A 16,356-nucleotide genomic window follows, 5' to 3' on the forward strand; every position below is an offset into this window, starting at 1 on the left:
TACAAATGTAGCATTAAAGTTAAGAGCATAGACCCTGGAGTCTTAAACATCTGGATTTAAATCTTAGCTCTGCCACCTAACTCCAGGACTTTAGGTAAACCAACTAATCAACTTGTTTCCTAAAAGATGATAATGATAGTACCCAACCACGAAGGGTTTTGATGGTTAATTTAATTATTGCATGTAGTGTTCAGCCTATTGCCCAGATTTAAGGAAAAGAGTCACTAAACGTTAGCTATTACCAATGTGTTTTGTGCTCATCTCCATCTTTGGGATGGAATTTGTCTCATTTGGAACTGTTTCCCAGGTTTTTAAAACAGGCATTTGATCAGTACTTGTTTAAAATAATGAATGACCCCTCTATTTAGTAGACCCCGTTTCTACTAATACAAAAATTAGCCGGGCATGGTTAATTAGCCAGCTACTAATACAAAAATTAGCCGGGCATGGTGGCGGGCGCCTGTAATCCCAGCTACTCGGGAGGCTGAGGCAGGAGAATTGCTTGAACCTGTGAGGCAGAGGTTGCAGTGAGCTAAGATGGTGCCACTGCACTCCAGCCTGGGCAGCAGAGCGAGACTCACTCTCAAAAAAGAACAGAAAATTTAAAAAAAAAAAAAAAATACGGATTCCATGAATCAAATACAAAAATGTCATCATTTTATAGGTAGACTTCGTACTATACTTGTTTCTATAAATAGAACAAACAGGGATAATCCCCCCCCAATTCCTACATCATGTATCTGTTTTTCAAATAATTTATGTGGCATGACAAATGGGCCAAAGACAGGTTTACTTCTAAGGAGTGTGCAAATTTGAAGAGCCCATATGTTTTTCACCTCAGTGTATCATATACAGTTCAGAAAATCAATTAAAGACTTACTTCAGTTTTTCTATATACATTTTTAATGATTAGAAACAATCGATTATTAAGTCGGAATTGCAGTTACGTCTGAAAGAGCCAGACAATAAAAATAAAATCCATAATGAGCTGTTATAAGTAGGATGTTTATCTTACTTACTAAAGAGTTTTTAAGAATTCTATTCTGATGGTATGTGACCAATGGCATGCATATACAAGACCTCAAGTCCAAGTTTGGGATAACTGTAGCCAACACCTAAAGGAAAGGTAATTATGTTTAGTTTACATGGGGCTCATACCCATGTCACTTGTCCCATCAGCACTATGCCCTCTGCAAGTGAGACTATGACGACAATGGTAGGCAGAACAAAAGGTTAACAATTGTGAAAACACAAGATTACAGAAGAAATGGAGGCCTTGAAAGGCTCCAAGACTTGCCTTGGATCACAGAGCACACTGTCGGTTCATGAGATTCTCAGTGCTGCACATGGTCATAAAGCCCTTGCATAAATGTTTGAATATACAACCATCCATTTTTTAGTCAATTATGTACAAGTAAAATAAGTTTTAATGTAACAAATTACTTAAATAATGTGTGCCCTGTGAGGATTTATCCCACTTAATGGCAACTGAACTCTACCATATTACATTAACATATAACAATAGCGAATATTTACTATGTGTCAGGCACTCTTCTAATCATCAGATACGTGTTAACTCATTTAATACAGCCACCCTAGGAGCAGATGTGATTATCCTCCTCTCAGAGAGGAATGCACAGAGAGGTCACAGAAAGCAGCGTACCAGGACTCAGACCTAGAAAGTCTGGTGTCTAAGGCTAGACTCTAAATTACTGAGTTAAATGATCTAATAAAATGTATATTAAGCATATACAGTAAAACTTAAAAGTATGTGTTGACTGCTAAGCTACACAAATGTTATTTAGTACTATTATCTGTAATTCCTTTCATTTATCACTAACCAGTATTTTTTTTTTAAACCACCACAAAATCAAATTCTCTATTAGAATTTGCCTTTATTTTTGAATATTCAGTAAGCATTATGGCCCAATTATGTAATATGTCTAAAGAAATTTTGCTGGCTGGGTGCGGTGGCTCACGCCTGTAATCCCAGCACTTAGGGAGGCAGAGGAGGACAGATCATTTGAGCTCAGGAGTTCAAGACTGGCCTGGGCAACATGGCAAAACCCTGTCTCTACAAAAAATACAAAAACTAGCCAGGTGTGGTGGCACATGCCTGTAGTCCCAGCTTTTCAGGAGGCTGAGGTGGGAGGATCACTTGAGCCCAAGGAGGTTGAGGCTGCAGTGAGCCCTGATCGTGCCACAGCAATCCAGCCTGGGCAGCAGAGTGAGACCTGTTTAAAAAAAAAAAAAATTGTGCACTCTTTTTTCACCGGGTCCATTTCATCTAGCAATGAAATCTACATTAAGGGGAAAAATTACTATTGCTGTATGATAACTCACTTAAGTTCAACAAGAAAACTTTAAGAATCTCTTTATAAAACTGAATTATATGTTCATGCATTATAATTCCAGGAAACTAAAGAATATAAAATTACCTTTAAAAACTAATGTGGAGAATTTCAGGGGAAAATCAGTATTAACTTATAGTTTTATTACTGATATAAAAGAAAACTTCAAATACTGTACAGTAAGGTATGCTGTAGAACACTATAATACACTATTACCAATTATTCATTACTCAAATGTAATATATACAGCAATCATGAAATCAGAAAATAATGGGCAACAGCCAGTGCCTTAAGGGTGACATAACATCTATACTATTTTATTGAGCAGTTAAAGCACTTGCTATTTTTCTAAATATTTACACTATTACTGCTTATGTTTACAAATTCTACATATCGTTTCCCTCCAAAAAGTAGACTTTCCAGTTCTTGGCACTAATTCTTAAGTCAAATAAGCCTGGAAATACTGATAACCTTTTCATTATTTTATTGCTCTACCACAGGCATAAGGGCTCAGGACGAGATTTCTGCATTCTAAAGAAAAGTATGCAACACCTTAAACTTTTAAAAACTAAGTAATTGATACTCACAAGCAGGTAACATCAACTAAAACTTTTTTCTTTACTAATTTTTCCTTTTCTTTTACAAGAGAATAATCATTAATATTATACTACAAAAGCATGTAGTCTCCATAATTAAAAAATTAAATGTCAGATATACAAGTAATGGCATTTTCTCCAATAATTCACAATTTTTACAATTTCTGCTATTTTGGAACAAACATTAAAATTCTCACGATTTAGGTATCATTAAATATTAACTGAAACACTTAGCATCTCAAAGAACTATCAAGAATGGTAGAACTTGTAATTAACTCTATAACTTACATTGGTGATATAGTTCCCCTGTTATTTTATTTCTTAAATATACATTCTACTAAGCAGTATTTTCATGTGAACAGCTCTGGTTTGAAAAATTAATTTATACTGTGAAGAGCCTTAAGATTGTACAATTTTGTTAAATTATATGATAACCTTGAATGGTAGGATACATTTACTCGACTTAGAATATGGCGCTTACTATTATTATTATAAATGGTCATTTTTAATTCACATTAAGATAAGTGGAATTTAATCCAATTTTGCAAAGGCTTTGTTTTTATAAAAAGCTTAAGATGGAAACCTTGCTTTGAGAACCATAAAACTCAAAATCTGTGCTGCAGTATTTTAAGTATGGACCAATTGAAATTACTGTTGAAAAATGAAGACAAAACTGTATTGATACTCTGAAATAAACACTTTATGCTGTCACTATATTGACCAGTTGAAGTGTAATAACAGAAGTAAATTTTTTACCTAAAGGTTAGTTATTAGTGAGGTCTACATATTTAGAGAGTTATTCAGTAGCAGATAGTATTGGTAGGTAACTACATAAAACAATACTTTTACCCATTTTGCATTTAGTAGCTAACGTGATGTCAGTACAATTCTCAAAAACCTGTCATTAGTAGTATGAGTTGCTAGCAAGTGATCTTCCCTGAGGTAAGAGACCATATGCAAAAGTCAGTGTTCATCTCCAATGAAGATACTTAAAAATAATGGCAATAAGGACCTGTGGCCAGGAATTACGGATGCATTTCAGATTGATATCTTAATTGCAAGCAGTAGGCTTGACTGTAAAAACCAAACTAAAAGTCACTGGAAGACACAGAGCCAGTATCAGTCAAAAAAAGTTAGTATTTGCTAACTTTCTCAGGCCTCTACCCTAACAACATTTTCCAATAAAATATCTGAAACAGAGTGAAAGGGGAGAAATGGGTTTGCTCTTTAACTAGTTCCTGAGTAACCATTCTCATGGAGTTAATTATATTCTATTTTAATATATGGCAGCATCTTTTTTTCTTCAACTTACACCAATTTCTCACTACCAGTATTCTAGATATATACTATCTTCAACACTACCTGGACTTCAGGTCATCAACTTAAATTTGGTATGATTAACTATAGAATGGATTATTGAAGAAAAAATTTACAACTTTATTTCAATGTTTAGTGAAACACTGCAAACAGAATTGCAGGAATGCATTTTAGTTATAATCTTACATCTAGGGCTAAACAAATTTTTTTTTACCTGAGATGTCTAGCTTGCACTCCAAGATGTGGCTATATCACAAATGGCAGTACTGGAAAAATAACCATTCTACAGTAATGTATTTGGTTATGAAAACCATATGGAAAGACAAAGGATGATATTTAAAAACTTAAAGAAACCCTATTCTAAAACTTCTTTATGAGGATACCTGGCCTACTTCTCAAAAACCATCAAAATACCCCCACCAAATTTTCAGCTGATTTGAAATAATTTCAAGAAATTTGATCACTTATCAGAATTGAGCCTTTTATTCATTTATCAAGGGAGAACCCAAATTGTTATTGTACTATTCATACCTAACTGGCTTTTAAATAGCATTGCTGTAGCTAGAGAAATAAAGTTGTCAGAGATTAAGTCCATCTTCTAACATTCACATATGCATTCTAATTTGCACTAAATGTAAGAATAGGGAGATAAAGTTTGTTTCTGATATTTTATGTTAATGCTATGAGATATCTGTCAGTTATCAATGAAGAAAATATTTGTTAAAGATGATTATATCATTTTACATGAAAGCAGTGCATTTTTTGATTAAACAGTTTTCCTGTATTTAAATCCCCCCCAAAAAAGTTCCAGTGGCTGAAAAAGCCAAAAATAATTATAGTGGTTAGTGAAGTGATATTTGTAATTTGTAGTTTAATACACAGAAGCCACCTTTACTAAGTAGTAAGTAGTATTTGGTAGCTACAGCTCTTATTTTATGCAAAAATAGTGTACAATATAAAAGTTAAAAAATTTCCTGTTTTGATAGGGAGAAGATGCTTGAAAGAAAATTTAGGATGAAGATAAAATATAAAGACAAACGTGATAATGTGACAAAAAGTAACCCAAATATATATTTTGCTCAGATACACCTGTAAAATGTCTAGATTCTCCATTCTTTCCTTATTTAAAATAGAGTAGTTTGTTTAAGAAGTGGGTTCAGTTAGAGATACTTTCACAGAAAGATGACCAAAATCTGCCTTATCTGGAAACAGAAGTTAAAGTACTGTCTATATCCCTTATGAATCAACAGGCAGAGATTTTTAAACATCTGATAAAATACTTTGACATATTTTCTTAGAATTACAAACACAGTTCTGCATCTGTTACATGTGCAAACAGAGACAGCCAGGCTTTGAATGCTCTAGGTAAGAGATTGTATTAACATACATTTTGTCTTTCAGCCATTCAAATTCAACTTAATTTTAGTGAACAGAGGAAAAATATGGGTTGAAATGTACATCTCAGAATACAGATTTGCAGAATAAAATAAAATAGTGCAATACCAATCTCAGGATAAACACTTGTTGTTTTTAAGGAATAAGCATGAAAGCTGCTTCTCAAGGAAACTGGCACTAAAGATTTGATGAATACACTAAGCAAACACCCAGCCGATCAGGGTGTGATGCAGTAAAATTTGCATCTAAACCCAAGTGAAGCCAACAAATACAGAAACTTATGGATTCTAAGAAAAAAAAAAAAAAAAACATTTTGGCTCAAAGGGGCGTAAATACACTTAGCATATACAGGCTTAAATACCACTGATCAAAATTGTAGAACAATTAACTCATTCATAAAGATAAACTCTTATTTATAAATTCTCTACTGCTACCATTATTTCTTTTTCTACTACACTTTGCAATCAACTTTTCTGCAAGATTAAAAAAAAAAAATCAGGTGGTTCTTGACCAAGCCAGGAATCAAAAATAATGGTAACATATTAATAACGGGCACACACAATTGGCTGTGTTGACTCAAGACAGCAACACATTGACCTCATCAATCTAGAAGAGATTTTTCCCCAACCTTGCACAAATCAGCAAAATGTTATATCATTACATTCTATTCTCAAGACATTTTCACCAAGAAATCTCTATGAATGTGTTTACGTTCATGGAAACACTTGCATCCCACTGTCAAATAATTGTATGAATTTTAAGATACAATTTAGTCCAGATAAAATTCAAGTTTACATAAACCTTTTGACACTAGTATGTGAGATGGTTACCTTGATGACATCAACATTAGCAAAATCTCATTTCCCCTCCATTTCTAGCCTTTTCAGAAATCAAACGTATTTAGTAAGACAATTTTCTTGTTGGAAACATTAACACTTTCGTGGAATTAAAATTACAAAGAACTTCCAATGAACCACATACATGGAAAAAAGTCATCTCAGCAGATCTAATAGCTAATTTATAGAAATTCAGAGCCAGCCTGGGCAGCAGTATATTAAAAGCTATGGCCAATCACACACTTGCTATCATGCACTGAATAACAAGATATAATCTTTGAATTACATACGTACAAGATTTTTAATGACTAATCAAGTTACGTGGCCCAGCCAACAAATATTACATATTCACAATAAACATTCTGCCTTTATTAGCCTCTAATTAAATCAAGAGTGATCCATTGGCTCAGTTGTGTTAGTCATCTCAGCATCTTGACTATCCATCTCTTCAAGCTCCTCCACGGAATTTCCCCTTTGTGCTTTTGACCTTGTGGCAAAGGCTGCTCCCAGTGCATCTGCTACACAGCCATCAGTTGTTTCTGTATTCAAATTTTCAGTACCACCAGTTAAAGGAAAAGATTCCGGCAAGCCAGTCTGAAGACTCCCAGACTTTGCAGAAGAACTCACAACTTCTGTTTTCCTTTGAGGAAGATCAGATGGTGACTGCTCTGTACTTTGATCCCGCAAGTGCCTGTCCATTGAAGCCTGAATAGAAGAAACCATTTCCTGCAATTTTTTTCGCTGGGCCTCAACCAAATCAGGATCAAGCTGCCTGCCGTCTCTCATTGTTACTACTCCAGGAGCTATTCGAATAAGCTCACTATTACTAGAAGAAGCTGTGAATACAGAAGGCTCTGTTTTAGTGGAACTATTACTAAAGTCTGTCCCTGTGTTATGCTTTCTTACAACTGAAGTTTCCCTAGCTCTTGGATCAAGGTGTGGGTTACCAGATGCAGTTCCTAAAGAATGCCCTTTTCCCTGAAAGGCAGTTACGTTATGAAGTTGCTCAGATTTCTTTTTTACTACTCCACCACTACCTAGTTTTAATAGCCCATGTGAGGGACTTGATTCCCTACTTCTTGTAGTAGCCTCTGCTCGAACCTGACTTACAGCCTCTTTAACTAAATCTTCAACATCAGGACCAATGGGGAAATGTCCTGCAGCATCCACACACAATTCCAGTCTATCTTCAGAAGCATTATAGACAAAGGTTTTGCCAGGCAGATGTGGAAAAGTACAATGCTTGCCATCAGCCATTCCTAAAAAGGGGAAAAGATATTTAACATATTAAAATCTTAAGGTATTAACAAGGTGTAGTCAAGACAATTATAGTTAAAATAGTGAATTTTAAATAACAATTCACAGATAACAGCTTTCAAAACAAAATTCATTCAAATTTATTGTATTACAAAAAAGAACCATCACCATAGACCCTGAAGTAGTTCTCCCCAGAGATCTTTTTTAAAAAATCATCCTATTAGCAAAGTTAAGAACGGGGCTTGAGGTCGTGCAGTGGCTCACACCTGTAAACTCAGCACTTTGGGAGGCTGAGGTGGATGGATCACCTGAGGTCAGGAGCTTCAGACCAGCCTGGTCAACATGGTGAAACCCCATCTCTACTGAGAATACAAAAAAATAGCTGGCCGTGGCAGCAGGCGCCTGTAATCCCAGCTACTCGGGAGGCTGAGGCAGGAGAATCGCTTGAACCTGGGAGGCAGAGGTTGCAGCGAGCAGAGATCACGGCACTGCACTCCAGCCTGGACAACAAGAGTGAAACTCCATCTAAAAAAAAAAATGGGGCTTGAGGCCAGGTACAGTGGTTCATGCATGTAATCCCAGCACTTTGGGAGGCAGACGGGTGGATCACCTGAGGTCAGGAGTTCAAGACCAGCCTGGCCAAAATGGTGAAACCACGTCTCTACTACTAATACAAAAAAATAAAAAAATAGCCGGGCGTGGTGGCATGAGCCTATAGTCCCAGCTACTCAGCAGGCTAAGGCAGGAGAATCACTTGAACTTGGGAGGCAAAGGTTGCAGTGGGCTGAGATCAAATCACTGCACTCCAGCCTGGGCGACAGAGTCAGACTCTGTCTCAAAAAAAAAAAAAAAAAAAGAATGGGGATTGAAACAAACAGCTGAGCTATAAAGAAAACACAATGTGAACAAATAAAAGAATATACTTTTATTACTAAAATTCAAATTATACACTTTGCCAAAACAGTTATCAAGGCAAAGTGAGGTATACCTAACTTGTTACACAGTGTGTTGAACTAAAAATCAAGTCATTCTATTGAATTGTAAAATACCAGAAAGGTGTTTTCACAGTGTGCCGTAGGTATGTATCTTTCACAAATATAAAAAATATGAGCTTTCGAAATAAGATATTCCATAGTTAAAGCAGTAGCTATGGGGCACATTCAGAAAAACTAAATAATGCACTGTGACTTCAGTGTGAACTAACACTTGCTTGTAAAAAATTTAAAATACCTTATTCAATTAAATTCCTTTGAAATAATTCTTATTCATTTCTGGTAGGCCAGAACCACCCAAGTAAGCCAGGGGTTATGGATGCTCCTCACAAGACTCACTGCTGTTTATTTCTCCTGGTCCACTAATGCAGCAGCAGAGGATAAAAATTTTAAAGTAAACTTCTCTTATTTTATAGTCAAGGAGTTGGTCTCACTACAGGGTATTCAAAAATTTTACACTTGTTTCAGCCTGTGTATTAAAAAAAAAAATGTGTGTTTTAAACAATCCACTACCTTTACACTTTAAAATTGTCACTCTAAGTATACTCCACATACGTGACAATAAGCATTTTCCAATTTATAACATTATATACTATTTTGAAAAAAAAGATAAAGAACATTTTATAATATATGGTACACAGTAATATGTTTCTGGCAAAATATAAAAGCAAAAGCAAACTAGTTAGAAACAAATGAAAGGGTAAGTGCTAGCTACAGAAATTCAGAGAGGAGGAATAATGAGTAAACTCGGGAATGCTTTGTGGGCATTTAGGCATTCTCCAGTTTTGTAGGATATTAAGAATAGTTATTCCTTCCCTTAAAAGAGCTTCAATGGTTCTAATGTACCTCTCTGAGAATATTCCAAACAACTAGCAAAAATAGCTCAATTGCAAATGAATCAATAACATACATTAATTTCAAATAAACATTAATTTCAATGGTAGGTAAAGTATCAATTAATAAAAATCCAAGTAGAATTTCCTCAACACATTTTCAGCAGAGATAAATGACAAAAACAGACACGCCAAAGTTGAAGTCAGAGATGTGGTCTAAATACTACTTTTCTGGGCACATCTGGAATGAGTTTATTGGTTACCAATCCCTGTCCTCAGAGATCTATAAACTATAGCTCAGGAAACAAAGGTAGCAAAGAAGAGAATTTTATAAGGCCAAAACTGCCTCAAGGCAAAGCTTTTAAACATCCATCTGAATAGATAACATCTACTGAGCCTCACTATGTGCCAGGAACTAAAATAGACTGAGGATTTAAAAATAAAATACCATAATTCTTAGAAGACAGATATAAACAGATTATTATAATACAATTGGGTAAGTATAATGATGGGTATATTACTCATTTCACTCAATTATTTAAGGATTAAATGAGAAAACATTTAAGCACATTAAAAACATTAAAACATTGAAGCACATACCACAGTGCCTAATATCAATCAGGTAGTCAATATGTTTTAATTCTTCTATTAGAACAAAAAGGCCGGGCGCGGTGGCTCAAGCCTGTAATCCCAGCACTTTGGGAGGCTGAGATGGGCGGATCATGAGGTCAGGAGATCGAGACCATCCTGGCTAACATGGTGAAAACCCGTCTCTACTAAAAAATACAAAAAACTAGCCGGGCGAGGTGGCGGGCGCCTGTAGTCCCAGCTACTCGGGAGGCTGAGGCAGGAGAATGGTGTAAACCCGGGAGGCGGAGCTTGCAGTGAGCTGAGATCTCAGCACTGCACTCCAGCCCAGGCAACAGAGCGAGCCTACCTCAAAAAAAAAAAAAAAAAAAAGAACAAAAAGGTTTTGTGGCCGGGCGTGGTGGCTCACTACTGTAATCCCAGCACTTTAGGAGGCCAAGGCAGGCAGATCACTTGAGGTCAGGAATTCAAGACCAGCCTGGCCAACATGGTGAAACCCAGTCTCTACTAAAAATACAAAAAGTAGCTGGGCATGGTGGTGTGTGAGCCTGTAGTCCTAGCAACTGGGGAGACTGAGGCAGGAGAACTGCTTGAACCCAGGAGGTGGAGGTTGCAGCGAGCCGAGATGGCGCCACTGTACTCCAACCTGGGCGACAAAGCAAGACTCCATCACAAAAAAAAAAAAAAGGTTATGCAGTTGTTTCCAGATTGCTACTGTGATGCTTTCCCTTGGCTATCCCTAGAAAGAGTCATAGTTCCACATAAGCTCATCACATATTACTTACAATGAAACAATGGAAAAAAATCTCAATTTTCAACAAGAAATAATTAAGTAAATTATTTCCTATCTACCTGGTGGAAGTATATGCAGCTATTAAAATTTAGATAAATAGGCCTGGTGCTGTGGCTCACACCTGTAATCCCCCCACTTTGGGAGGCCGAGGCGGGCAGATCATGAGGTCAAGAGTTTGAGACCAGCCTGGCCAACATTGTGAAACCCCATCTCTACTAAAAATACAAAAATTAGCCAGGCATGGTGGTGCGCGCCTGTAGTCCCAGCTACTCAGGAGGACGAGGCAGGGAGAATTGCTTGAACCCAAGAGGTGGAGGTTGTGGTAAGCCAAGATTGTGCCACTGCACTCCAGTCTGGGCAACAGAGCAAGACTCCATCTCAAAAAAAAAAAAAAAAAAATTAGCTAAATAATGCTTGAACCCAAGAGGCGGAGGCTGCAGTGAGCCCAGATCACGCCACTGCACTCCAGACTGGGCAACAGAGTGAGACTCCATCTCAAAAAAAAAAAAAAAAAATTAGATTTAAGCTGTGATGCTTGATATATACAGTAAAATGTGCATGATGCTGCAATAGCAGGAAAAAAATCTAAGTACTATGATTACAATCTTGCCTAAAACATGTATGTATAAGACAAATATTTTTAAATGATAGGTGATGTTTCCCATTTCTATAGTTTCTGGACGTTTATACCATTATTAAAAAACTCCAGCCAGGCGTGGTGACTCAGCACGTTGGGAGGCTGAGGCGGGAGGATCGCTTGAGGCTAGGAGTTTGATACCAACTGGGCAACATGGTAAGACCCTGGTCTCTACAAAAAAACAAAAGGTTAGCTGAGAGTGATGGCATACACCTATAGTCTCAGTTTTTTGGGAGGCTGAGGCAGGAGGATCACTGAGCTCTGGAGTCTGAGGCTGCAGTGAGCTATTACTGAGCCACTGAACTCCAACATGGGTGATAACAAGAAACTGTCTAAAAACAAAACAAAAAACAAACGCCCCAATTTAAAATATATATTTAAAAATCAATGGATAGGCCGGGCGCGGTGGCTCAAGCCTGTAATCCCAGCACTTTGGGAGGCCAAGACGGGTGGATCGCGAGGTCAGGAGATCAAGACCAACCTAGCTAACACAGCGAAACCCCGTCTCTACTAAAAACTACAAAAAACTAGCCGGGCGAGGTGGCGGGCGCCTGTAGTCCCAGCTACTTGGGAGGCTGAGGCAGGAGAATGGCGTGAACCCGGGAGGGGGAGCTTGCAGTGAGCTGAGATCTGGCCACTGCACTCCAGCCTGGGCTACAGAGCGAGACTCTGTCTCAAAAAAAAAAAAAAAAAAAAATCAATGGATAGGCCAGGCACAGTGGCTCACACCTGTAACCCCAGCACTTTGGGAGGCCTGGGCAACAGGACAAGACTCCCTGTCAAAAAAAAAAAAAAAAAAAAAAGGATATAAACACAATACAAATACTGTTGTGATACTTTTAAGCACAGTTTTTCAGGGGTTTTTTTGGCAGGTATAGACAGAATGTTCAGATTTCATATAGTCCTTTGAATTTTAAGAAGCAAGGCACATTAAAAATTCTCTATCACATATCAACAATTCCATTACTTAAGGCCAGGTATGGTGGCTCACGCCTGTAATCCCAGCACTTTGGGAGGCTGAGGCAGGCGGATCACAAGGTCAGGAGATCGAGACCATCCTGGCTAGCACAGTGAAACCCCGTCTCTACTAAAAATACAAAAAAAAATTAGGCTGGTCTGGTGGCGGGCACCTGTAGTCCCAGCTACTCAGGAGGCTGAGGCAGGAGAATGGTGTGAACCCAGGATGTGGAACTTGCAGTGAGCCAAGATCGTGCCACTGCACTCCAGCCAGGGCGATAGAGCGAGACTCCATCTCAAAAACAAAACAAAATAAAACAAAAGTTCCATTACTTATATATGCTAATGATATGTATACTAGTATTTATAGTTACATTATTCTTTACATTAAAAACCTAGAAACTACCCAAAAGCTCATGAGCAGAACAATGAATTGTGTTAAAAACAATACAACAGAATACTATGCAGCAGTGAAAATGAATAACCTATAGTTGAATTCATCAACATAGATGTATCTGAAAAAGTGTTGCTAAACTAAACAAGTTAGCCAGGTATGGGGCTCATGCCTATAATCTCAGCACTTGGGGAGGCAGAGGCAAATCGACTACTTGAGCCTAAGAGTTCCAGCCTGGGCAACCTAAGGAGACCTCACCTCTACAAAAAATTTTAAAAATTAGCTGGGTGTGGTGGCACATGCCTGTAGTCCCAGCAACTTGGAAGGCTGAGGCAGAAGGATCACTTGAGCCTGGGAGGTTGAGGCTGCAGGGAGCTGTGATCATACCACTGTGCTCCAGCCTGAGAGTAAAATCCCATCTCAAAAAAAAAAAAAAAAAAAAAAAAAAAGCCAGGCGCAGTGGCTCACACCTGTAATCCCAGCACTTTGGGAGGCCAAGGTGGGTGGATCACAAGGTCAGCAGATCAAGACCATCCTGGCTAACACGGTGAAACCTCGTCTCTACTAAAAATACAAAAAATTAGCCAGGCACGGTGGCAGGCACCTGTAGTCCCAGCTGTTCAAGTGGCTGAGGCAGGAGAATGGTGTGAACCCAGGAGGCAGAGCTTGCAGTGAGCCGAGATCGCACCACTGCACTCCAGCGTGGGCGACAGAGCGAGACTCTGTCTCACAAAAAAAAAAAAAAAAAAAAGAAAGAAATCATAGAAGAAGGTATACAGCATAATTCCATTTTTATAAAGTTCACAGGCAAAGCTGAGTATTATATAGTTAAAACTAAATTTGCCATTCATTTCTTCATTTCTCTGTACAAAAACCTGCAAGAAAACTTACTATATACGTATATAGTGGGGGACAGGGTCTCACTCTGTCAACCAGGCTGGAGTACAGTGGTGTGATCATGGCTCACTGCAGCCTCCACCTCCTGGGCTCAAGCGATCCTCCCACCTCAGCCTCACCTGCAGTTGAGACTATGGGCGCATGCCACCACACCTGGCCAATTTTTCTATTTTTAGTAGAGATAAGGTTTCGTCATGTTGCCCAGGCTGGTCTCGAACCCCTGGGCTCAAGCAATCTGTCCACCTTGGCCTCTCAAAATGCTGGGATTACAGGCATGAGACACCACACCTGGCCAAAAACTTAACTATATTTTAAGCCAATTAATTTTATTCTATTTTTTGTTGTTGGGGTTGAGGGGAATGGAGTCTGCTCTCAGCTCTGTTGCCCAGGCTGGAGTGCAGTGGTGCAATCTTGGCTCACTGCAGCCTCCTCCCCCCAGGTTCAAGCGATTCTCATGCCTCAGCCTCCTGAGTAGCTAGGATTAGAGGTGCCTGCCACCATACACAAATAATTTTTGCATTTTTTGTAGAGATAGCATTTCACCATGTTGGCCAGGTTAGTCTCGAACTCCTGACCTCAAGTGATCTGCCCACCTAGGCCTCCCAAAGTGCTGGGATTATAGGCATGGGCCACCATACCTGGCCTGAGTCAGTTAATTTTAGAATACCTTTCCAAAGATTAAGAACAGAAATAGTAATAGTATAGTTTAGTTATAATGGGCAATACTGTTTTTCAAATGTAGATGTAACCATCTGTATATTAAGGTGGATTTGAATAAAATAAGAGAGTTATGTATGTTCCTTTTCTGTTTCTGGAAGACGGAGGTAAATGGCTGAGATTGAGAGGGGCTTGACATGTTTTGATTCTTTGACCACAGGATGATGATGAGGATGATGATGATAATAATAAATGGGAGCTAAATGATGAGAACATATGGACACAAAGAGGGGAATAACAACACACACTTGGACCTTTCAGAGGGTAGAGGGTGAGAGGAGGGAGAGGATCAGGTGGGTGCTAGGCTGAATATCTGGGTGATGAAATAATCTGTACAACATGTATTCCTGTTTTTCCGCTCAAATGTTGCTTTTTAGCCTGCCCTGCCCCCTTTCCTGTACCCATAAAAACCCTAGGCCGACCAGCAGACTGGCAGAGAAGGAGAGAAGAGAAGAAAACAGCTGGATGTCACAGAGAAGTAGCTTGACTTCAGAGAGATGGCTTGACGGGGGTACTTCAGAGAAGAGTTTGGCCGGGGACGGCTGAACTCCAGGGGAAGACCACTTTTCCACTCCATCCCCTTTCCAGCTCCCCACCCCACTGAGAGCCACTTCCACCACTCAATAAAATCCTCCACATTCAGCACCCTTCAATTTGTTCGTGCAACCTGATTCTTCCTGGATGCCAGACAAGAACTTGGATACCAAGAGGGTGGGTGCAAAAGGCTGTCATCCTGACCCTCCACTGAGCTGTTAAAACACTTACGCTATCAGTGGAGGGAGGGGAAAGCTAAAAGAGCACACTGTAACACATGCCCTCTGGGGCCCTGGGGGTCACAGGTACCCCGCTAGACGCTGCTACAGGGCCACAGAGAGTTCTACTCCTGCCGGTGCCCAGAAGCACTCGTCCAGGCCCCTGTATCTGCTGCCTGTCCCATGAAGGGTTGAGAGCTGCAGGCTGAGTAAGCAAGCCAACCCCTTCACAAGCCCCTCGAAAGGGTCAAGGGAACTATCCCGTTTCAACTCCAGAGCTCTAAACTACCTCTTAATGATAAATACCACATGTAACATTCTAAGAAATATGACCACTCTATTGAGATACAGTTCACATACAATTCACCTATTTTAAGTGTATAACCAAATGGTTTGGGATATATATGTAGTTTTTTTGGAGACAGTTTCCCTCTATCACCCAGGCTGCAGTGTGGTAGTGCCATCATAGCTTGCTGCGATCTGGGCTCAAGAGATCCTTTCGCCTCAGTCTCCCAAGTGCTGGGATTACAGGCATAAGCTACTGTGCATGGCCAGTTTTTAGCGTATTCACAGAGTTGTGGAAGTTTTAGAACAGTTTCATCGCCCCAAAAAGAAACCCTGAACCTTAGCAGTCATTCCCTCTATCTCATTCCCAGCCCTAGGGAAGTCACTGATTGACTCTCTGTTTCTCTAAGTGTTCCTATTCTGGATATTTCACTATATGCTCTTCTGTGACTGGCTTCTTTCATATGGCATAATGTTTTCAAGGTTTGTCCATGATGTACTGAGTACCAATACTTTACTACTTTTTATTGCCAAATAATACTTCACTGTATGGCTATACCACATTTTATTTATCCAATCATCAGTTGATGGACATTTTAGTAACTTCCGTTTTAGGCTATGATGAATAATGCACCTACGAACATTTGTGTACAAATTTTTTGTGGACCTATGTTTCCATTTTTCTTGAGTATACACCTAAGAGTAGAACTGCCGGATCACAGAGTAACTACATTTAATCTTTTGAGGTACTGCCAGAAT

General features: G+C 38.9%; 1 protein-coding gene across 1 annotated transcript in view; it reads right to left on the reverse strand.

Moving 5' to 3' along the window:
• Nucleotides 1–880: 880 nt before the first annotated feature.
• VCPIP1 (valosin containing protein interacting protein 1) overlaps nt 881–16,356 on the reverse strand; it is a 40,759-nt gene continuing 25,283 nt past the window's right edge. Inside the window, exon 3 of the mRNA XM_023222373.1 lies at nt 881–7,754. Coding sequence (XP_023078141.1) covers nt 6,883–7,754 — 872 coding nt within the window. The 3' untranslated portion in view covers nt 881–6,882. The remainder of the gene's footprint in view (nt 7,755–16,356) is intronic.

Source organism: Piliocolobus tephrosceles, chromosome 7, assembly GCF_002776525.5.
Source record: "Piliocolobus tephrosceles isolate RC106 chromosome 7, ASM277652v3, whole genome shotgun sequence".
In the NCBI taxonomy this organism is placed as follows: Eukaryota; Metazoa; Chordata; class Mammalia; order Primates; family Cercopithecidae; genus Piliocolobus; species Piliocolobus tephrosceles.